General features: G+C 39.3%; 1 protein-coding gene across 5 annotated transcripts in view; it reads left to right on the plus strand.

Annotated features, from left to right (window-relative positions):
• cadm1a (cell adhesion molecule 1a) overlaps positions 1–24904 on the plus strand; it is a 393450-nt gene that overhangs the window by 360181 nt on the left and 8365 nt on the right. For 3 of the 5 annotated variants that reach the window (XM_084373683.1, XM_084373686.1, XM_084373684.1), the window contains one exon: positions 785–817. The exons of the other annotated variants lie outside the window; for them this stretch is intronic. In XM_084373683.1, the coding sequence (XP_084229809.1) occupies positions 785–817 (33 nt within the window). The remainder of the gene's footprint in view (positions 1–784; positions 818–24904) is intronic. 5 annotated transcript variants of the gene reach the window in all.

The raw sequence follows: 24904 nt of genomic DNA on the forward strand, positions 1-24904 counted from the left end.
GGGCTTTTATTGTGAAGAATTAATGTTAACAATCGAATTAGTGGAGCTTTGTTCACGTCCATTCTTCAATAATACTGTAGGAATATTTACAGCGGTTCCTTCGACCACTTTTCAAGACAAGCGTATTATCAGTTAGAGACGCACCTTAAAGCAGGTAGCCCTGTTCTAATCAAGCCGAGCCAACACATGTGTATAGAATAGCCCCATATCTCATCCATACCAAGCCTTCAAAAAGACTGAACACTGTTACTTTGTTTAAACTTTACTTGAGTCACTGCCATACAAAGCATCCCCCTTTGTAAATAGATGCTAAAGTGTCTTCCAAGTCGAACGCTGTAACATTAGAACAGCTGCACAATTATTTCCTCTTGATAGCCCGTCTTTTCTCCACACCAAAGCTGCCTTCAGCACATGATAATAGTCTCCCCCATATCTCCTCCAGCAGTAGCCACGCTCCCCTCTGAGTGGAACGTCCAGTGTGTGCAGTGGAAAGTGTGTCTGTGTGTGTGCGCGTGTGTGTGTGTGCGTGTGCGTATGTGTGTAAGCTTATGTTTATCTCTGCACTGCCTTTGGTTCCTTTTGATTTCCCTTAAGCCTTATGTCTTTTGTCATGTTCTGGTCTTCTGAATGCTTGCTTATGGGTGTCATTTGTTTTCTCCCCCTGCCCTGCTCCCCTCCCCTCCCTCCCTGCCTCCTCCTTCCCCATTTCTCCTTTATTTGCATGCTGTTCCTCCTGTTCCACACCTCCCTCCTCAACTGCCATGTCCTCTCCTTGTGTGCTCAGACACTGCGCCCAGCACTGAACCTGCAGCTCATGGTTGGTATCTTTACTTTCCTCTATATGTCTCTTTTTTTTTAACTTGTATTCTGTCTCTCTGCAGCATGCCTACTTTTACTGTTGCACACAAGACATTATTGTTGGAAATGTCAGCTGTGTGCGTGCTGTCAGTCAGCCATTGGTTGTACTGACCTGTCTTTTGAGGCCACAAAGCACCTGCCAAGAAGAAGAAGTCAGACTACATTTGATTTTTGTTGCATTAATTGTGCCACAAAAATGTTTGCATCACTTACTTTCACTGCAAAGAGCCAGGCAGAGCATAAACAACCCTTTTTCCTCTTCTCTCTGCTGGAACTGCACTTGTGAAATGGTTGCACCAACTAACCAATTACAGTGTTTCCCTGAAGGTGCCACAGAGGAATAAAACCCACTCCGAGGCCAGAACTGATTATATCAACAGCATGAGATGATTTTGTGTGGAGGCAAAAATAGACCTCATTTACTCGTTCTCATTAATTTGAATGAAGATGATATACATCATTTTCTCATTTTGCCTAATTTGCATCCCCCCTTTTTCATTATTTTCCAGCTCCACTTTCATAATTTGTGCGAACAAATTCATGAACGTATGGTCACAAACTTTCGATTAAGCATGTGCTCAGTTTTGCTCCATCAGGAAACTGAATCACTCGTTTGCTATAATGGTCAAATGCAGGGGCCTATGAAGCAAAAAGGAGCCAAGGTTCCCTCATAGCCATCTTCTCCGTGGTAATTCAAGTTTCACACAAAAAAAGACAAACACCAATCAAATAACAACAAAACAGGACACATAGTTTGGACTCCCTGAGGGTCTAGGACCCCAGGGCAAATGTCAATTTTGCCCAGAAAGGTAATCCAGCCTTGCTCGCTGTAAAAAGTTATATTTACATAATTTGGGGGGTTTTTTGTTTCTTGTCAGATTTGATTAACATAAAAGACAGGGCCGGATCAGGACTTGTTGAGGTGTGTGAGGAGTAAACAACTGAAGTGTCTTCAAGAAGAAGCAGTAATCTTATCTTTTTAAACAATAATTATGATGATTACTGAGGGCATCTGTTAAGTTGTAGATGCAGTAGAGACCGGGAAAGTTTTTGCTCATTTTGACATATTATGGCTTGAGTCATTGCACTTACTGCACTGAAGATTTTAGATTGAGTGCATTAGTGAAAGATCCATTTAATGTTCAGTCAGAGGCTGATGTCTGGTGATGTTTTTATCATTCAGCACCACAAAACAAATTTAATGCTAACTTAAAAACAGGAAAATCTGTACACCTACCTTCACCATTAACTGTAAAAGAAGTCCTTTATTATGAACTATGTTGAAATGTGATGCGCGCTGAAATGTATCTCTTTAGATGCCGCAAGGTAAAATATATAAATTAGCTGACTGAAGGACCAAACTGTTTAACCTTTCCACGGCTCATGCAGGTTTCTTTTACAGCCCACGGTAGTGAATCCCTGTAGATGTTAAATATGCTGGGACTGCAGGTTTGAACTGTTCGGCCCCAGTGGAAAATGTCAGTGACAGATCTTTCCATTTGAAGGTGCTTTACCACCATATTCATTTATATATATATATATATTATATTATATTATATTATATTATATTATATTATATTATTATATTATATTATTTTTTTATATATTAGGTTATCTGTGCACACAGCATCCGTTTGAATTCAGTCCTTCTCATTAGATTCTGTTGCATCCTAATACCACGCGCGAAAACATGATATGATATGTTGAAACAGTCACGTTGCAACTTAACATTTTTCGAGATGTATTTGCAAATTTTATGATGTCATAATTGTGTGCTTATGGTCTGGTTAGGTTTAGGCTCAAAAACAGGTGTTAGGAAAGGATCGTGTTTTGGCTTTAAATACCTGCTTTGGTCGCCACAAAAACAGCTGAAGATGTCCTGACTTTGCGTAATAAAAAAAAAAATTCGTTTTGTTTATTATTTTTTTAGTAGATATAACTACTCGTTTAACATTGTTGTTTTGGTTTCTTTCAAACATGTCCAGCTGGCTGACTTTGTTGCTTTCCCTGAGTATTCAATTGGGATAATGGTGAAAACTCCCAAAGAAGCACAAATGCAGTCAGAAATATACCCCAACTGGGTTTTAAATTGACTTCGCATATAATTAGGCAGCTGTTTTCAGTGAAAACTGTCAAAACACACTGTACACTATCTGCTCAGTGCCACACGGACACAATTTAGCGACTAGCTTGAGAGCACAGTGGAGCATTTAGCAGCTAAAGAGCCAGATATTTCCCTCAGGAGTTGGTGGAAAAGAGAGTGAATGTGACATTTACATTCTGTGTACAGTAAATGTAAAGGAGCAGGTGTCAGGTGTTCAGTTGTTTAAAAGAAACAGTGGAATAATCAAAACATTGATATTCAGGTGCAGTATTTCAGACTCATAAAATATTTGTAAAGGGCAAAAGAACATGGGCTACAACCAGATGAATGGATTTTCACGCTGGATTGATGGAGATTGGAGCTCATTAATATGCATACACATTTGTTGAATGAGCATTAGCGGTGGGTTCAGGTGTTTTATGGAATATTTAAATATAATTAACACTCACTTATTCCACAAGGCTTATGCTGATGAAATGAGGTTTTCAGTATTAGGCGATTTGTTTTTTGCAGGAGTTAACGAGTCATTTTAACTCACAACCGGCCACACACATCAGAGCCTTCAAGCAGTTGTTAATGCAGATATAACCTTAAATACGAGCTCACGACATATTGATCACATTTGAAACTTGCTTATATTTCCTTGAAGGTTAAACCCACTTTGTTCTGAAAACAGCACAGTGCCTTTTCCCCTCCAGAAGATAAAACCATAAATCCAGCTGCTTTATAGATGTTATCAGCAATGATCTTACTGCAAGACTATGAAGAGGATGTTGACAAGACGCCTTTTACTTTTAATGTAATCAAGGTCAGCATTTCAACATACATAAAATGTGAAGTGTTTGTCCCTTTAATGTGACTCACACCAGAGGTATAAAAACCCATTTTGAACCAATCTCTAGCTCCCTCTGCAAGACGAACTGTGTCACACATGAAATTGTCTGCATGCTGGCTCTTCTTCTATAGCTTTAAACATACTGTGTACTTCCTAATATTGAAAAACCAGCCCTGGTTAGGTTTAGGCACAAAAAACACTAAGTAAAGGTTTGGAAAAGATTATGTTTTGGCTTGAAATACAGTACCGGCTTTGGTTGCAAACAGGACAGAAGATGTCCTGCGGTCACATTAAGAACACCCTGTTTTGTCGCCACAAACACAGCTGGAGATCGACCTCCGGTGTAAAGTCAGGTCATAAGCATGTAATGTGAACGTGATATGACACGTATGGTCTAAATGTCAGTATGGTTCGATGACACATACAAATGTGAACATATCAGTGGTTTGCAGAAAAGTAAAATGCCAACTTTTATTCTGGCAGCTGACATTGGCGTGTCACCTTCACACAAACGTGGACTTCAGTGTATGAGGTGCATGCAAAGTGAAAGTCAAAAGTCAAGGTACAGTATTTGTACACACATTCATGACTGGATAAACACAAGCTTAGACCTATTTTAAGAAACTAAACCATTTTATAAAGTGCGCTTTATTGCTTATACAATCAAGGCTTCAGTTGTGTCAAATAACAATGTAACAGCATGAAAGGGGTTGCTTTCCCCCCTCGGATTTGAAGAGCTTTCAAGTTACTTTCAGCTCATTGTTAAACTGTCCTGCCCACAACTTTACTGTTTTTGGTCACTGCTCATGGCATCATTTCACAACATTTCACACTTAAAAGCGATGATATGTCTTCACAACTTGTTTCCTTTGCTCCCAAGTGTCCAAAAAAAAATCATTTATTGTGGGTTTAGTAGATGTAAAACAAACAGGAGAGTCACAGATATCAATCAGACACAGTCTGTACACAAACCCACACAGTCCTGAGGAGAGGTCTGATCAGACAGTCACCCATGTGGGTGTCCAGCCTGAGCACAGTGCAGACAGGAGTTCAGTAAATAGTGAATCACTTTGTAATGACTTAAATCTTGATTCAATAAATACTGACAGAGATGAGTCAGTGCATGGCAATGATAATAGCATCAATAACATACGTCCCCAGAAGTGCAGAGGTCCAGTAGGTTGGCAGAGAAAGCTATGAATATAAAGAACTGAACAAAGTGTACAATACCTGTAATGATACTTTTTATTATATAGCTGTTTTAATTTGCCTATTCAGGGGTACATTTCAAAGAGGTCTGATAACATGCAATCATAATAAGCTTTTTATAAAGTAAGTTGATAGGGTACATTAACAATAATTAATATTACTGAGAACTCTAGCCGACTTAATTAACTAATCAGCAGCTCAGGAGGTAGAGCAGGTCGTAGTCACAGGGTTGGCGGTTCAATCAAGTGTGTGTGTGTGCCAATGGGTTAATTAAAGGCAAATGGTACAAGACTTATAAAAGCTCTACATAAATGCAGCAATTGACAAAATAGCCCATTATTAATGTTAGCTGTAGAAACAGGTATGAACCAACTTTATAGTCATACTTAGGGCTGCAGCTGTTTCTATTATTCTGTCAAACCAATTTATATCAATGATTTTAGGCTGAATAACAGATAAAACTCAGTGTAGTGCTCTACATTTCAGCAGCACCACAAACTACATCCTTTAAAATGGTCATACATTTAAACCAAAGACCTTTCAACAAAAACTAAACATAATAACCTTCGTGAAAGTTGGATCATTGCAGCTACTGTTGGTGTACCTGAACCGAGAAGTGAACGTGCGTGCTCTCTCTCCATTCTCCCTCATTCCCCAAAGGAATCAGGCCTATGCTGTCTGAGGTTTTGTTCAGACCAACTTTAGCTCTGGCAAAAAACTTTGCTTGCAAACTTTTGCTGCAACAAAATCCAACATCATCTGGTCATGTCCTGTGTCAATCAAATATGTGCGAGCACAGAGTTCTGGTCATTTAATCTGAAACATGAACAGTGTCGTGCTACAGTGTAACAGTATTATGATAAAATGATTGTTCGTAATTACTTTCCAGAGTTATAAAATCCTTCCTCATACTATTATTCAACACTGTGCTTCATTTTGGCAACTGATGATCCTTCAAACTCTCTATAAATTATTCAAACCATTCTTCCAGAATTGGATTTTATTATCTCACCTGTACCAGGCAAAACATGCCCGCACCAACCCAACGTATAGTCGCTTTCAGGAGCTTGGTTGGACCCTGTGTGCACCGTCTGCCCAAGTTTCTATAACTCTTTAACTTTTGGAGCTCCAGAGGCGGCATAGCAAGAGAGAAAGGCTAGGTTTTACTAAACTGAGTGCTCAAATTGCTATTTGCGTATACACAAGATAAAATTGATTCCCATGTAATGGTTAATATTACTGGTTTCTGTTAATCAGACCATGGATGAGACAATGATAAGGTTGGCAAAACATGAGATGCCAATAGAGGCCTCAACTTTTACTGTACAAAAACACAACTTTAACTTTACTTTAAATTTACTGATTTTGGTGAAACTGGATCAAATTATTATTATTTTTTTTTTTTTTTTTCTGATTCTCCTGTGGCTGTTCTGCCTTAACTCTCAGTGAGATCCTGATGGACAGATAGCTTTACTTGCTGCTAAAGTAACCACTGACTGTAGATGTCATTAGCTAGTCAGCTCAGTTAGCTGTTCAGCTAGTGGTCCTATTAACTGAGTCTGCCTGATGAGGGAGTTTCCTGATGGACAGGTAGCTCTACCCTACCTTCTGGCAGTCCAAAGCTCCTGTCCTAGAGGTCCACCAGCACTCCCCCAGTGCTCCAACATCTGATAATACATCTATTTTCCAAGCTACTCTGTGGGCGTAGTTTTATCTAAAGTAGATCGGAAGAACGTTAGACACATCCTGTTCTGCCGGCTCTGTGTAAACTTGGGAACAAATTGTATGTCATGCACAGGCAATCGATGTAGTAGTGACCTTTGTTTCTCTCTCTACAGCCAGTCCAAGTCTCTGTAAATAAAACATTCATAAGAATAAAAAAAGTAAACTTTACTTTTGATTATTTTGAGCTAAATCAATTCAGAACGTTAAGTGAATTTAATTTAATGTTCCCCTCGATTGTCTAACTGAACTTATCAGGGCCGTCACCAGCGAAATTTTCAAAAATCCCGATGTATTTGGAAAATGCTAATTCATGTCTATATTTCCATGCCCGCCGTCTGACACCAAGTCAGAGCCTGTTAGAAAAGCATCAGTACTGACCGCCTGGCTCCCCATATTCTCGCAAATGTTGTTGCCATGGCGATGCCCCGCTTGTCGTGACTAAAAGAGAGAGGAAGCTGAGACACTATTGAGCTGGAAGGCTCTTCCAGAGATTGTCCATTTCCCTCTAAAATAGGCCAGGTACATGGGAAGAGGCGTGGAGGGCAGGAGGAAACAAATTAAACATTCGGCAGAGAAAAAGAAAGAGGCTCTGAGATGAGGTGCCAGTGGACAGGAGAAGTAGGCGTTGAAACGTTTTGTTCTTATAAATTAAGCTTTAGCTCTGACACTGAAATGAGAGTGACCCAGAAACTGAAAAATCTCAGACATAATGACTGATTTAATTATGCTTGTTGATAAACACCACTACACATCTGGCTCTCAGAAGCTCTTGTGCTACAAAGTCACTTTCACTCGTGAGACCCACGGAGTTAAAGGCACTCAGTCGAAACTAAACTATAGAAAAAGGGTTGTAAATGCTCACACAGAAAAAGAGCAGATTCAATTAAAGCTTCAACAATTCAAAAAGGAAAGGACAGAACAAACAAGTTGATTACAAAAACTCTTTCTCTAACTACAGACCAAAACAGTCTTTATCAAAATAGCATTAACGTTTTTTAAACAACACTTTTTATTTAGGGGCATCACAGACCAGTGGAGGAGTACACGATTACACACCAATTATACGTGACAAGTTTGATTCAGTTTTTCCTTTTAGTGAGCAGAACTTCACAACAAGCTAAATGTATCTTGATGTATCATGTTGTTGTGAAGTCACTTTGTCTAAAAAAAAACTGTGTACACACACATCAAACAGACGTAGCAACATTAAAATTCATTTGGAGTTCTGATTAAGAAAAGTCAATCTAAGCCTAATATTCACTCTACATATAGCTCTGTTTGGTCTTCACCAGCTATTCGTAAGAAATATGATATCTGGCTCTTTAGCTGCTAACTGCTCCACCAAATTTCAGCCCGTCACATTTAGACCATTGTGTGTTGAATGGTAACTGTATACATAATAAAACTAGTTAATTGTTATTTGACTGACATACTTTGGAAAGCATGAATTAAGAAATTGTTTAATGTAATGTGCAACTGATGTTTATAAGACTTTGGAAATAGTCATTAAATATTGTGTAGTTCATCCTTAAACATTATTTTGATGAACATTGCAAAGTTAAAACTGATGTTTATAAACCTTTACAAAGCCTTAATAAATGGTTTGTTAAGCCATAACCATAACTATTATATTTTTTTATACAAGTTAAGTAACTATTAATTGACCATTTGCCAATGCTGGACAATATAAAGTTCTCACATTATTACATCTCACATTGTAAGACAATTTTTAGGAAGGTAGGATTGCACATTGAGCAATGTTTGACTTGCAGTGCCACAAAAATAACTTGTAATAAATTGTCTAAGAAAGAAAGAGTCCTATATCTCACTGAAATATTATTACTATACTACAAGGTGACTGTGTCTTATATTAATTGTACTGAAATATCTTGACAAGAATTGTTTCGTAATAGAAATATATTGTTAGACCAATATACTGGGTACGATTTCGAGTTTTTGCAGTGTATTGATTTCTATTCTGGCCCTTGGGCAGATTATTAATACAAACCTAAATTGATATGTGCGCTGTTTTGGCATGAGCATAGTACGCTAACATTCTTGCACCAACTGACATAAATATTGTAACTTTAAAACACAAGAAGGTAAAACTTCCAGAAGTGCCGGTTGTAAAGAGTTTCACCACATACACTACTTCTGTCAGTTTTGTTCAGCTGCATTGCGTGACAAAAGGTTCCCATCAACAACACACTCAATAATCAAAACTTGTGAGGGATATTATTTTGTTGTCATGTTAACTGCATGAGGTAAATCAACTTCCTGTAGTACTAGTTTGTGTCTTAAAATGCACTAAAGTGGTCTACAGTTCAGAACCATAATTTTGGTGTTGGATGTTCATCTAGCATTTGCTTCTCTCTCATCTCACTTCCATCTCCTCACTTTTAATGAAAGGGCATGTTGGTGGAAGATGTCAGTTGCTTTAGCTGATGGCTAGCTGCACTGACTAATTTCCCATCCGGAGAGGTGAGCGCGTCTGGAAAGGACACACCTGCCAACACGGCTGTCAGCAAGCGTGTGAAAGTAGTGGGATAATTGAGCCGCTCGCAGAGATCTAATAGTGGAGAGAAATACAGCGGTATAATGGCCACTTTGCTCAGAGTGGGATTGCGGCAGGTGAAGCACAGGACTTTTCCCTTTAATCCAAGGACCAAGCTCTCAAATTTGGATGTCATTGAAGTTACAAGGCATTCAATAAATGACAGAATCACAATGTGCCTAATCACCGTCAGGTATTGATGGGCAACAAATGTGGTGATTTGTCTTCAGGATCTTGATTACAGCTGCATGGGGCAGCCAAGTTATAAGCATTTTTGTGAAGAGAAGCCTACGTCTGTGTGTAGCTCTGAGGATAGACACAATTGGGAAAGATGTGTTTTAAAATTTGGCCGTATTCCAAATACTATCCCTTTGATTTGAAAACTGAGTCCTTGCAGACTTTGAGACAGCAGTGCACAGGTGATCTTGGGTCGTCTGACTATCAAAGGGACAGATGGCATCGCCAGCATCACTGTCTACATGACATATTGGTAGGTTAAAAGGGACACAGTGGCAGCTTTTTGACAGCCACAGCGGTAGTTTGATGATTGCGTGCACACAAAGGATTTGCTTTGATGAAGATGAGGTTGTTATGGCCTTGGTTGAACCTTGTAAACCTCAACCCAGAGAGCCTAATTTCAAGAATTAGCATAATTTAAAAAAAATGCCGGATCCTTCACATTTTCAAAACTCTGCAGATTCTCTGCTGTCAAGCGACAATAAACATTCATAAGTTAGTTAACTTTCTTGGAAATCAAATGTAGCTGGTTACAAAACTTCTAGTAGCTATTTCAGCATGACTTTCTCGAGGGCACGGATGTCAGACGGGGTGGTCGCTGAAGAAATTTTACAAAATGGACTTCGCAGCTTGTTTTCCACATTCACTCCATCATGATTTTAAGTGAGTGAAAAACACTTTCATCCCTTTAGAAAAGAAAAAAAACATCTGAAGCTCAAAAAAGCTCTGGTTTCTGTCCGTTATGGAATTTATATAAGATTTGTGTGCGTTTTCTGGCTGACACTCGCTGGCTCGAACCTGCATTTGAGGCTCGCTTCAATTGAGGCACATATGCTGCCTTAATTAGTTTCAGACTCACTACTGAATATGACAGGTGACAAACAGGGGTCCCCCCTCCAAAACCTCTTTCTCCTCTCATAACTCACCACCTGCTGGAAGTTAAGTGAACCTCTAAGGTTCCGTCTGGCTTTCACATGATGAAATAGACAGCGAAGTGTAATCAGTCGGGAGTTTTCTCCTCACCTGCGACACAAATCTGATGGTTTTAATCAGTCTGAACAGTAAAAGATGCTTGGAGTTTATTAAACAGGAGATTATGAAACAGGTCAACAGGTGGCTCACATATTTTGAACACGGTCTTGTTGTGGAGTCATATTTTAGGGTCCAAAGTTGTTCAGCAGACCTACTGGCAGTTGAGCCATCAGAACCTTTGCCCAATGACAGCAGCTGGTCAGTGGCACTACGCTTCAATGTATTAAGCTGTAGTTACTTCTCTGGCCTCATTTCTGGAAGCTCCCCACTAGTGGGTGATGGTGAGGGTGGATGAATGGTCCTACACAGGATTTTCCCCCTGGAGACCATAATTTGAGTCCCGTATGTGACCAAGTGTCAAGAACCTTTTCATGCTTTTATCTGTAAAAAGACTCCTCATTTCACTGCAGACACCATTATCCCTCCATACCAGAGATCTGGAGATGGCAGCCATTTGATTGACAGCTCATTTGAGCAGATAGGAGCTCATATGCCCGCCCTAGAGCCTACAATAGCCAATGAGTGACCATGTAGTGACCCACTCTTTCTTCACGCCAGCCTCCAGATGATTGATGCATCATGTAGCCAATGAGAGTTTCAAATCCAGCAACATATAGTTTATATCAGTTATCAAAGAAAGTGATTTCTGGATTCTTCTCGTTATCCAGATCCGCACCAAAGGTTAATGGGGTTTATTCTTAGCAGAGCCCAATCCTCTATCCAAGTTTCTGAGAAATCTGTTTGGTATTTTTTATATAATCCTGCTGACAAACCAACAAACCAACAAAAACAGACACAGGTAAAAACACAACCTCCTTGGCAAAGGTAGTCATATGTCATACATTTTGGTCAGCTAACTTTATTTTGAAAGTCTAACCAAACGTTGTGTATCGAGTCGTAAGTCATAGTTTGAATCTTTATACATTTTATTGTATTATCTCTGCGTGCACTACTGTTTTAAACATACATAAATTATCATACTTTTTAGTTGGAAGATGTTTGTTTTCTTCTTCAGGAACTCATTAAGAAATATTGGTAATAGCGCTGTGTGTGTCTTCATAATTTTTTTAATGTCCTTGCTTTAATCAAAGCTGCTTGCACTAGGCCACCAGATGCACACAAACTAGTGAGACAATTTCACATTAATCCAAACTGTCAATCATCCTCATCTGGCGCCCAGCGCTGCTACCTGCTGGAATGATAACACCTGCTCCATCTGAGCAGTCTCTCACCAACTGCTGTCACATCATCTCTCACACACCGTCTTTAAACCTCTCGCTAACAATTCAGCATGTTACCTATGGTAATTATATATAGAATAACATTGAAAACATCAGTGTTATTGCTAAGGAAAATTCATAGTATTATATCTGTCACTTATCTCCCCAGTTTTGCTAGATACACTGAGAGAAATCAAGACACAACGGTTTATTTTGTTTCCACTCTCATTTTAGCCTAGACTTGTGTTAACTGCTCCCATTACCTGTTTTGCCTTGGAACGTATTAGTTGCTGTCTACTTAAAGCAGCATGTGCCCAAGTGTAGATCTAACATAAAATCTATATCAGCGGACCTACATCTTGAGGTGCGTCACAGTGTGATTGGTTTTAAATTGTCTGTTCAGTGTGACGGCAATCTGAAGAAACAAGACTGGACAAGAGTTATAGCCATACTAACAGCTCTGTCATACCACTTTTACACCAAATTAGCATGTATATGCAAGACGAGTTGGCCTTTCTATTCTGTTTCTTTTGTCTGGTTTGTCACCATGCTTCTTTATCATCTCTGTTGAGAGTTGCACATGTGCAGTCCCAGTTGCAGCCCCTAAATAGTGGTGCCATCTTTTATTTCAGTCTCTCTTTCAAACTCCGACTGAATGATGTTTGAGTGCTGCTTAAACAAAGACGGATGGAAAAGTATTAACAAGCCAACGTCTTTAACTGAAATGCTTGAGCATGTCCGGGTGTTGTGTTTCATTCACAGCTGATTGAAGCTGTAGTAGTAGTAGAAGTAGAAGTGATGCTGATGGAAATTGCAATTAGTTTTGTGGACTTGTGGTTATAAAGCAAAAGTATTGGACAGAAGAAAAGTTAAAGGATCACCAAAGCAGCTGCAATTGATCCTGTGGGCATCTTGAATGTCAAATTTTATGGCAATCATATCGATCGAAGTGTTGGACGGACTGACCAGCCTTATGGTTCTTTTACATAATGTAAAGCAAACGTTATATACATTCTGACAGCGTTAGTGACCTTAGCCTTGTTAGTGAGGCAACAGAAAAGTAGCTACCAGATGACTTTGGTTGACCCTGTCTGTCACATAACCCTCTCCTTGCACGTTGTAGCAGCCCCTTGAGAATATCCCTCATTCCTTTCTTTGACCCTCAGAAGCATTATGTTGGTTGACAAGTCCGCCAGCTTTGCCTGTCTAATATGTATATCCTTACAGATCACAATGCAGGAAGAACTGAGAAAGGAGAGTGCTCATTTATAGCAGCTGTTAATGCAGAAGCCCATGATGATTCGTCACTCTCCAGATAATGCCTTCAGATACAGATTACATGTTAAAACCAGGTGGAAATGTGAACTTTTCTTAATGTCGTTGATATTTTAAGCTCCAAGCAGGCAGACGAAACAGGTGGTGAGATTGAGGCTTGCATTATTTCTCTCGAGGCATGTGACCTGCATCTGCCTTGTTTTTAATGCACTTGTTATAATTTGTATTTCGGCTCAATGTTGCCATGACAGCAGCTAAGTCTTACAACTTCTCTCTGAGACTGTTGTACGGTCTCTGTCAGCTTGGCTGGGACAGCGTTGACATGGAGGACACCAAGGCAGGGAAAAGAAATCCTGGAAGATTGAGAGTGACATGTAAGGAAGCCATAGTATGGTATATGGGTTACATGGGTTCCTGAAATCAATATGATCAGTCTTCAGTTGAGATTGATTATCAATATCCAGTGCAAATGCAGCCCTCTCTTCCCTCTTCCCCTCTCTAATGTGAGCTCCAGCCCCCTAAGCAAATGCTTCCTTCCAAGGCTCGGTCACTCTCTGGTGCCATCTTCTTCCCTTTTGTGGTAATCAGTCTGGGTGTTGGCAGGCAAAGCTTGAGTAAAAGTTGTCCCAGTTTGGTTCCACGAAACTACAACCAGGGATTTGTTATTGCAAAGATATTTGTTTGAAAAATCTATAAATAAACAACACCCTTAGTATTATGTTTAAAAAGAAAGCCAGTACTGGAGATCTTCCATTGTCACTGGCTTCACTCACTTTCAGCAGCACTGATACAACTTCTGGCTATAATGTGAGCTGTATATGGAATAGAGGAGATTTTCTTTTCCCTCCTGACGCCATCCATGCATGTAAGCTGGTCTGAATTTCCTTTGAGGTGAGGCTTGGATTAGAGGCCGACACCATGCAATCGGCCCTGCTAAAGGATTTTATTATCACTGCAGGTTTTTTGTCAGCGTTGCTACACCAGACTGAGATTGTGCCACAACACTGCTTCTCAAAGACGACCAAAATAGCTTGACAAAGCAGGCAAACAGAGACCGTGATAATGTAGAGAACCTTGTGCTAGGCCTCCATCTTTTCATAATGGCTTGTTTCTAATTTTATTCTCTTGACTCAGCAACATTTAGCAGCCACAGGTCTTTGTAACAAAGGTCAAACGTCACAGTGTTTAAGAATAACCCCTCTGTGCTGGTTCAGTATAAATTAAGACCACGTCTGCACTGATTTGGACCACTTTTAGCACACATTGCTGTTTCTCTTATTTAAGTAGCTGTGATTAAACAATGGTATGAAACTTCAATTATAACAGTCCTTTTGAGACTTCCCTGACATTGTTTACATACATCCTTGTTTTCCCTGGTGGGAGCTAGTCTTTATGTACAGTATGTGTCAGAGCCTGTTGTCTACAGTTGAGCACTATCTATAGACAGTGCTGTGCCAAGAATATGGAAGAGCAGATTTCATACGCTTGCCTGACAAAAGAAGTGGTGTTAAAACCTCTGTGACGTGGAGAGTACTTGTGGGTCATGCAGTGGCAATCGTTGGTTATGGCCGGTGCTGGTAAAGGTATCTTTATTTCAGTCTAAACAAGACAAATTGCAGTAGGTCAAGATGCAAGCCAGTATGCTTTTCTAGCTAGTCTGACCCACAATGCTCTGAGCAGCAGTGTCAAAATGACTGAACTGTTAGTGTGTATCAAAAAGGTACCCAAATGCAAGATACTCAGAGGCACGCACAGTCCACAAGAGCAAAAACTTAAGTGAACACAGATGCAGGTAAAACGTGAGGAGAAGACAGAACCGGGGAACTAATGAGAAACACAGAAGACGCAGGACTCACGTGGGAAAACAAACTGACAAAGACTAAGGGAAAAACACAGGCTTAAATTCACAGAGACTAATTAAGAAATGAAACGTAGTTAAGCGGGAAGAAAGGCAGGAAAAGGACAAAGAAAAGGAAGGGAAGAGCAAAACATGACAAATGAGGACAGTACTTACAAAATCAAACAGGTAATAACTAAACCAAAAACCCAAACCGTGAAAGCGAAAACAGGTGACAGCACATTAAATCTACATTCCCAATCACATACTTTGTCTTCAAATTTCGCACTACAGACTGTGGAGGATATATGAGCAAGAGGGTCCAAGGCGCAGTGCGTTCTGCATGGATCCGTACATACTTTATGAAGGCAGCTGCAGTGCGTACGGAAAGTAAAAAAGTAAATGCATGCAATTTCGAACGCAGCCCTAGAATCAGACAGTCTTATTCCAACTCGAGGGGAAATTGAGGAGGGAAAGTAATCAAGCAGTTAATAACCTTGACCGGTCTTTAACCGTAGTGGTGTCGGATGTGAGAATGCTCATACGAATCATATGTTATGAAAGGCGCTCACATCCTCTGTTGTTGTTTACGAATAAGGACTCTGTCGTGTTGTTCCCCGCATGCTGAAAAGGTAACTGAAGGTGCAGATATTTACAAGTATTCTTTCATTTGTTGATTTATGTAAATACGTACAGTCAGTGAGGATCTGCTCCGTGTACGACCTTGACCAGAGAATGCACTACAGTCTGTTTACTGCATGTATGGAAATGCGGCCATTGTCTCAGGCTTCTTTTCCAGGATTAGTCCCTCATTTCCTTGGCACAGTTCCTTCACCCAGGGCTGTCTGCTGTGTACACAGATCTACACAAAGCCCCCGATGTCATTTCACTGATACTATTCTGTCTCACAACACCAGGATGCACACAGTCTCCTCTGTTGTTATTATCAATATAGCAAGAGCGGCGGAGACACAGGACTCGACTTGAGGGAGTCAATTTAATCAGCGCCTTACATTTCTGTGACTTTGACCTTGACAGTTTTTCTCTTTGGATCACTTTAACACAGTTTCACATATTTACTTTCTGCTTTTTTGACGATAAGTAATGTCATGTACTGTCGCTCGCTTCTTTATAATGAACACATCATCAATTGTCAGTCAGTTGTTTCGACCTTATCTCTGTTAAAGTCAAAAGATATCTAACACAAGGGAACGCTCAGATCTCTGGTGTCAGGCTAAAAAAAATAAAAATCATTCAACGTGATTACACGCACACACACACACACACACAAAGCAGGCTTCTGGCCACCTTTCACAACCACAAGCATAAATCCTGGGGAGTTTTTCAGCCGCTGTTGAAATGACCGAGGCTGGAGGCAGCTCAGTGACAGCGGGATGGGAGGAGAGTGTTGGAGGGGGTGTTAGGAGGGGGCTGATAATCACGCATGAGAGAAGAAAGGGCAGTCTGGTGGATGGAGGGAAGCTCCAGTGGGCTCCTTCTTTTTTTCCCAAACACTGTCCCCATTAATAGGACTGATGTGCATCTCTGCAACAAGCTGCAAACTCATTTGGCCTTGGGAGCCATTGAGAGTCCTCAATGTGTTGGATAAGTCACTCCTGAGACCACTAAAAGCCATTATTAGAAGGTGTTTATCGAGCTAGCCGTGGCCTAGATACGGCGTAATATCCTGAGAACAGTTATAGCCCATAATTATATTACATTTTGGATGAAGACCAGCCGTGATTAGATTAATGATGAATAGCTCCATCAGAAATAAAAAAACAAGGTTCCTGAGGAGATGATGGACTATTGGCTTATTTTTGCAAGGAGCGGAAACATTTGGCCTCATTGTTTGGCATCAAAAATTGAATCAATACGTGGACAAAGATTAATATTACATGTCAAGATTATACTTATACACAAAAGATATTGTGTTAAAATATTACTTTGGTCAAAGTCATAGTCACCCATTTGAATCGTACTTGAGTTAAATTAATTGATGTTAAATGTACTTAAGCATCAAAAGGACAAGTGAATTAAACATGTATTCACTGTACTCTTTTTTCAGTCTAGTTAAATTACAGCAAAAGGATTTTGTTACACATCGAACTGCTCCAGATTTAAAGAAATGAGCGCCTCGTTGTTTTTTACATTTCAGGAAAAAAAATCTCAGTCTTTGTCTCAGTAATTGAGGGTATCATCAAAATCTGTATGGCAGAGGCAGCTGATTGTAATTTCATTTTTATTGGGCCTACCCATCGACTCCATAAACAGTGGGCAGAGCTTCCAGGTCTGGAAAGTGAATCCACTATGAAAGTGACTTAAACCTGCAGTCTTTCTAACAGCCAGCTGGGGACGACGCCACTGGTTTAAAAAAAATTTCAGATTGTGTTTAAGCTTATGGGAAAATGAGCCTACTTCTCACTTGATTTATTACCTCAGTAAACAGTTTCCTAATGAGTTTATGATGTCTCAAACAATGACAACATGATGTTCATTTTGTCAATTATGGTCACTTTTAAAGAGTATGATTTCAGGTGTGGCTACCTTGTGATTGACGCTGCCTATCGAATCGGAGGATATCCTCCCCAGCTCCATCCTCTCGTCCAAATATGGTCACTTCTTTCTCCAAAAAAACAACAGCGATGAAGCTAATGCCATAATTGAGGCTTCATAGCAGTACTCCACAAACCAATGGGTGAATTTTACCCTTAGAGTTGCATAAAACCACCCTGATGATCATCAGGCTTTTAAACTTGGAGTGGATTATTATGAGGAGAATCTGCTGGTTGCATTATGGGTATACCTCAGTTTTTCAGAGCTTGTCCCACAGGATATTTTGGCCAATGCTGCATTGATTTGATCCATATTTTATAAAATACCTGTCTCTTGAGAGCCCTTCAATTTTCTGCAAGTGCAATTCTGAATCGCAGGAGTACTCTTTTAACATCACACATTATGTGGTTGAAATCCTTAAGCAGAGGTTCTTTTGGTTTTACACTGTTACTGTACAAGATATCAAAAATAATGAGGCCTCTAAATCACAGACACATTTCACATTTCAGAATCAGTGATCGGGCTGCAAAGTTAGAAATATCTCTTAAATCACTGGCTATGTCAAAATTTTATGACATTGGTGTTTAACATTTCATTTCCAACTTTTTTTGACCCCTTAGCTTCTTTCTTTTTTGGCCCGGTGTTTTTTTTATTGCCGCCGCTGTCTTCTTAAAATGAAGAACTTTTTGATGTTTTGAAAAAAGCCTCCATAAATCTGAGGCCAAGTCGCTCTGTATGTAAGCGGTGTAGTGCGTTACCCGAGAGGCAAAAGATTTAACTGACATTTTTAAATAGGTTCAATGAATAGGTTCATTGGGACTTTAATTACATTCACTCTTTAACCGAGAGTGTTGTAGGCAATGGAAGTGGATCTTGACAAGCCAATGTGCTCTTATGACACCCCACCCACATAGCGCTGCTGTATTCCTGATTGTCCCTCTATCTGCAGGCAGCACGGGCACACCAGTAAAATCACTAATGCTTAATTAGCAGATTAGAAGATCCAATTAGCAGATCTCCTCTGTCTCAAATCAAGGCTCTGTCAACGTCCTATGAAAATGAGATACTCTACGTTCCCACTTAAGGTGGGCGTTTCTCCCCCTGCCAAAATGACCACTCTTGATTGACTCCTGCATGCTTTGTTTAGCCCCGTGGACACTTTGTTTGAAGCCCATTTGTGATTAATCATTTATAATTCAGTGAGACTGAGCTGTGTGTCGGTGTTCAGATAAGTCCAGACAGCACGGACGTAAAACGAAAATATAAAGCTCGAGTCTGCAAGTGTTTGGTTGTGCTTAGGGTTTTAAAAAACATATACATTTAATTTAAGTATATGAAGCCTCGAGAAAACATGTATGGGAATGACCCTTCATCATGATTATACCTTTCATTTAAACTTGCCTTCCAGTTTTATTTAGAGCGTAGTCACATCATCTATTTTTTGGACATTTTGCTTCATAATGCTTTTTTCTTCCTTCTGTTCCTTCTGACTAAGTATTTCAAGGTTTCACAAAAGAAATTCTCACCATGACCTTAAGGGGGCTCCGTAGATAGCAGTCCCATTCTGCGATGAATATTTTGGGCTGCAGCAACAAGAAAAACAAAATATTTGCCAAATCAAATTGGTGTTCACTAGACATGAACTTATGCTTGTTGATAATTTGAAGAACCAGATAACAAGACACACTGATCTTTTTTGCAAATATTAAAAGTTGCTAAAAGACCAATCTCAAAGTTTTGAGTCACTGACCTTTCTCGTATAAATTATAATCTTAAAGACAGCTATGTAGACTGGAAACAGAGCTGCTGAGATGGTTGAACAAAACATTTGGAAAGGCTGTCAAACTTCACTGGAAACTGTTGTTTCCAGAAATGTTTTTTAGCTTTTTTTCCCCCTTATTTTGTAATTAATACCAAAAGATTGTTACAGTTTTCAGTTTGATGTGGATGTTTGGCGCTTTACATTTGTAAAAAGAGTGACTTTTATGGAAAAGCGATAATTAGAATTGACACAAATGTGCACTTTTTTGATTGCTTAAACAATGACCTGTGCGATTTGAAGTTTGATTTGCTATGTAAGATAATAAAGAAAAATATAGGCCTAATGTATTTCACGCTACAAAAGTAATTGCTCATAAGTGATACTTACCGGTATGACATGCAAATTGCTTTATATGAAGTCATTGGGACTGAGTGAATGGAGAAACTGACAGCATCCTGTCATCCAGACACTCCTTTGACCTGACAAGCCTCTTTAAACCCTTTTTTATTTGATGGTTCACTTCATCACCTCAGCAATAACTTTTATTGTAACTGTCTGGCAAAGTTCACGACCCAACAAACAAGTTGAGCTCTGTGATCACTTTGATTTTGGGTAAGACAGCACGTGGGTGTAATGGTTGAATCAAACTTTTATTCTTATTCATTTTTTAATCAAATCCACCTTTAAGAAGACTTTGCTGCTATCCAACTAGGAAAAGAAAAAGAGGATGTCAGTCAGGAAAACACACACCACCACAGCTAATTCTACAAAATCATCCTGTGAAAACAATGAATATGGATTTTTTTTCACATTCAGAGCTGTTAGGATTTCAGGAGGTGTTTGCGTGAGAAAATAATTTCTCCTTTAGTTATTTCTGCTGCTCCCTGCCTGTCATGTCTGGAGAACGAGGGGTTTGTTTTTCAATACATGACATACCACAGGTTCCTGACATCTTAATACATTATTTCTTTGTTAGTTGGGTACAAACTAAATGACAAAAACATACATGTTAATGAACTGTCAGCTCTAACAAAGAGAAGACAGGGATTTAAACCATTTTTAATCCCCATCCATCAAATTAACAGTGTATTACAGTTAATACAGGAGGAAAAAAGTATTTAGATAAATATACAGTAAATATCCTTTAGCCCAATTAGTATTAAACCTGAAAGTCAAGCTGAAGGATATTTTTTCATGCCGCCCTCAAAAAGGCTTTGAGGGAATTTCTTCAAATTTGGAACAAATGTCCGCTTGGGCTCAAGAATGAACTGATCAGATTGGAAAGGTCAAAGGTCACTGTGACCTCACAAAACACATGTTTAGCCTTTATTCAATAATTCATATGATGACTATGACTAATACTACGTGACATTATAATACTCAGTAAAAAAATGGTCATTATTCAAAGCCACAGCTCAGGAACAGCTACTTGACTGCTGCATGGAGGCGTACAACCGTGATGTGATGATTGTAGTTGGTTCATTATATTAATATGTTGTGGCTTGGTCTTATTTTCTTAGTTTTGGGAATCATTTTCAAGGATTTCAAGTAATTCCCAGATCTCAGCATTTAACTCAGCTTAAACAAGTGAGAACTTTCCACTGCAGTCACAGTCACTGATATGATTGATATTCACAGTTCCCAGAAGATGATTCTTGCAGATCTTGTTGACCTTTTTTCTCGATCTTTGTGTCTGTCTCCACCCTCTCATCAAATCTCCTCTTGAAAACATTTGTCGCCTGAATGTTTGAAAATGAACCTCTTCATTTTAAATTCAAGGTTCATTTAGTTAACATCCTACAAGACAGGATTGCATAAAGATTTTTTAGCAGTAGTTATTTTATTCTCCTCACAAAACAAAAATGAAATAGATTGATGTAGTCAGTGGAGTGCAGAGGATTTTTAGGAGTCTCTCAGCCTAAGGAAAGAAGCTGCTCTGTAGTCTGGTGGTATGGCAGCAGATACTTCTGTATCTTTTGCCAGATGGCAGCAAGGTGAGGAGACTGTGGCTGTTGTCTTTTAGCATCCTTTGGTGTCTGTGCAGAAATCTCACTTTACCGATACCACTAAAGCTCTATAGATTGGTACAGATGATGTTCTGGGCAGTTTTAATGCTTTCTATTACTCAACTGTTAAAGTTTAAAAGAGATTTCCCATCTCAAGTTTCCTTAAGAACTTCTAGCAGTGATCAGAAAGTTCCCAAAGATACCAAATATGTTGGCTGTTTAGTTTTTTTGATGAAATGGTCAAAAACAAGAACTCTTGGATTTGAACTTTCCCTCTAGCACCACCAACAGGCCAGACTCTATATTAATTAGCCAGTACTGGTGGGGCTCTCAAGGGCCAGTCTTGTTTACACAGGTTACTCAGGTGCACAAGGCAGATTCATTATAGAACAAAGCAACCTATGATATGATGTTTAGACGTGTGTGCTTCGGAGACCTCGATGTTCTCTCCTCTCTCTTAAATTAATTTGAACCAGGGAAAGTTTGAAATAGACAACCCCAGAATGATTCTCTGCAGTCCCTCCAAGCCACCCCCACCGCCCTGACCACACCACACACACCAAACACACGTTCAATCACGTCCCCCAAAGCCAAAGTCCACATTAACATCGTAATAGGAAAGTGTGTTAAAGCACAGCTTCAGCAGCCTGACAAGAGCGAATTGGATGTCAGAAGGATTCCTACTCAGTTTAATTGAATCTGCCCAGGACTAAAAAAGAAAATCTGAAGTCAAAATAACCTATTAGATCTATCAGGTAATGTTTTGTTGAGTTTGACAGATAGCTCTGCTCTGCCTCCCCCCCACCTCTTTTGTTCCTGCAGGTTTGGTAATGCAGGAGTGTAGAGGTGGGCGGTAGCTGATGTTATCCATGATGTTTCTCTCTGTTTCTGTTATTCGTTAATAAATTGTGGCCTGCTCTTTCTGTTTCCTGGAGCTCACTCAGCAAATCCCTCAGGTGTAGAACTAGGCTGGAGGAGCGTGTGGAGGGGTTTTAGTGAGTTACTACAGCTAATGGATGGTGGGGGCCGCTCCACGTGACCTGAATGCTAAAAACTGGATGTTTGTTCAGTCCACTGACTTCACTTTTTCTTCCATTTCCTAGTTTCTATACAACAAGTATTTAAAAAAGACATTAGCTCGGAAGTGAAGGTCAAGTGTATGGCGTAATGGTATCTTAATAAGCTCAAAGCACAAAAAATGCATTAGTAATGTGTGTATATACATTACACTGCTGAATTACTCTTCAGCCACATGAATTATCGCCTCTCCACTCATCCCACTCACTTTCCTATAGTAAATGTGGTGGTATTGATATAATCAAGTGCTCCTTCAGTGTGCCGTGATGGACCAATGACATCCACAAACGCAGAGTAGCTTTGTGTTGTCATGGATTTCTAAACCCGATCAATAGCTTTCAAATAGCATTACAGCTATGAGCATCAGGGGCTTGTTGTTCAGTCCCAGGCATTTTTTTAAATTAAGGTTTTCCAGCTTAATCGCCAGGATAAAATGTTGGCACACCACTGATGCATTCACATTTGCACATGTCATAGGCTGCGTACCACATTAACATTTCTACAAAAATATGTCATGAAATTATGTTATTACATGTTTATGACCTGACTTTCATATGGGGAGTTGGAGGGGACAGTGGTGGAGTTACAGGCGAGGAGGCTGCCAAGCTGGTGACCACAGTTCAGGACTAAGTTTCAACATTTGTAAACTGGATATTTGACAGGAAGTTAGGACAGTTTCCAGCCATGTTTGTGTGCAGCAAATACAAATGTTTTAACGAGACCGTAGAACATTTCCAGCTGTGTTTGTGGTGACCAAAACAGGTATTTTAAGCCAAAATGTGATATTTTACGAACCCCGACTAAGTGATTTTTGTCCCTAAACCTAACCTGAACATATGCACAGCGTTGTGACATGATAAAAATTACAAAGTTACTAAAGAAATTTAGAGTTGTAACATATCTGTGGTTTGCAGAAACATACATCGCTATCATTTATTATGGTGATTGGGTAATTTTTTCTGGGAAAGTTAAAAATCATTATCAACTTTCCCTATGTTTTTCAACATTTATAGTTAATTTCTCAAAGAATAATGCATCTTGATGAGAAAAATCAGACTTATTTAGGTGACTGGTATCTGGATACTAGTGGAATTAAACATGGTCTATTTGATATTGGATTAGGCTTGATTGAATTTAACAGGACTGTTGGGCCTCGGCAGAGGTATTCACTCTTCTGAGTGCCATTGAAGTTTCTTCTAGCTTTTCATTTCTAAACATTAAACTTAAAGTTGATGCAGGAAACATGTTAAATAGATCACAGACTTGTGCGCCTGTTTTTCAGAAACAGATGTGACGCCTTCTTTCCAAAACACAGTTTCTGTGTGATTTGTGTGTGTGTCTGCTGCAGTGGTGCACGTCTCTCCTCATTGCATATGCATTTAAGGGAGGATAGTGCAAATAATGTGAGACATGCTAACAGAGGTTGATTATGTATTCCACTGGACAGACTGAGGTCAAGCTATTTGCCACCATCAGTTTCACAGAGAAAATACTAGATGTCTTAAGGGAGGCATAGACATAGTGCTGATGAGCTACAAGGAAGATTGTACTGGGAAAGGAAAAAAAAGGGCTTGTATATAACTTAAAAACTGATTTTTGGAAACTGAAATGAAGCAATTTGGCTATTATTAACTAACACAATATCTACTGTAGATGCAAAGGGATATCAGACAGATGTTGTTGTTTGTGTTCTTCTGACTAGAATCTGATCTTGATCAACAATGAACTTTAAAATCTCTGCAGGCTTTGTTGTAAGTAAAAGTGTACCTCATATGTGTTGCCTCCTCATGTATTAAGAGTTAGATATATGCTAAAGATTATAATATCATTTAATAGTTTTCATATTAGTAATTAGTATTAGTTTCATATTTTTTCTCAGGTGAGTTGGCCAAAGTAATTATTTAGTCATCAAGATCACCACGTTATCATATCTTTTCAGAGCTTAGTGATCATAGAAAGCTCACCTGCACTGGCAGACTGCATAATGAGCTCCTGCTTGAGTAAATCAGGTGCTGGATACACACAGATTGCAGCCGCAAACGTAATAAAAACCGCAGCCCACAATCGCGCTGCACCATTTTCTTAGTAAATCTGACCCTGAGTGATTTCTCCCAGTCCAGGAGGAATACGGTAATTCCGTTCCTGCTCAGTTTAATCAGTTCCTGATTGCAATCTAACCCGTTATTGTTGTGGCAATTTTGCAGAGTGGTTATTAAAATGTCAACCAGATAAAAAGAAGGCAAACTGGTCTTCTGAGAATAACTTCTTGTTACCTTTTGTTAGTTGGAAATAAAACAAACAATACCAAAAAGAACACATCCAGCAGAGCGTGTATCACTTTATTTGTGAAGCGATGAATGCAACAAAAAGTAATGGAACAGAGCAAGAAGTCAACCTTTTAATCAAAACAGTCCATATGGTTTGCCCACATAAGTCTACAATATGTCTTCTCTCAACCTCAGTTCTGAAGGCCTTTCTTGAGTATTACTTGTTTTCCTTTTGTGTAATTATTTATGATTATTTTTAATGTGTTTCTTTGCTCTTTTATCTTTCTTGTTTACGTAAATCTTTAAATCATATCTCATGGAATATATTCCGTTAACGATAGTGTTGGTGA

The sequence above is a fragment of the Pagrus pagrus genome, assembly GCF_965226575.1.
Source record: "Pagrus pagrus genome assembly, chromosome: 14".
Classification (NCBI taxonomy): Eukaryota; Metazoa; Chordata; class Actinopteri; order Spariformes; family Sparidae; genus Pagrus; species Pagrus pagrus.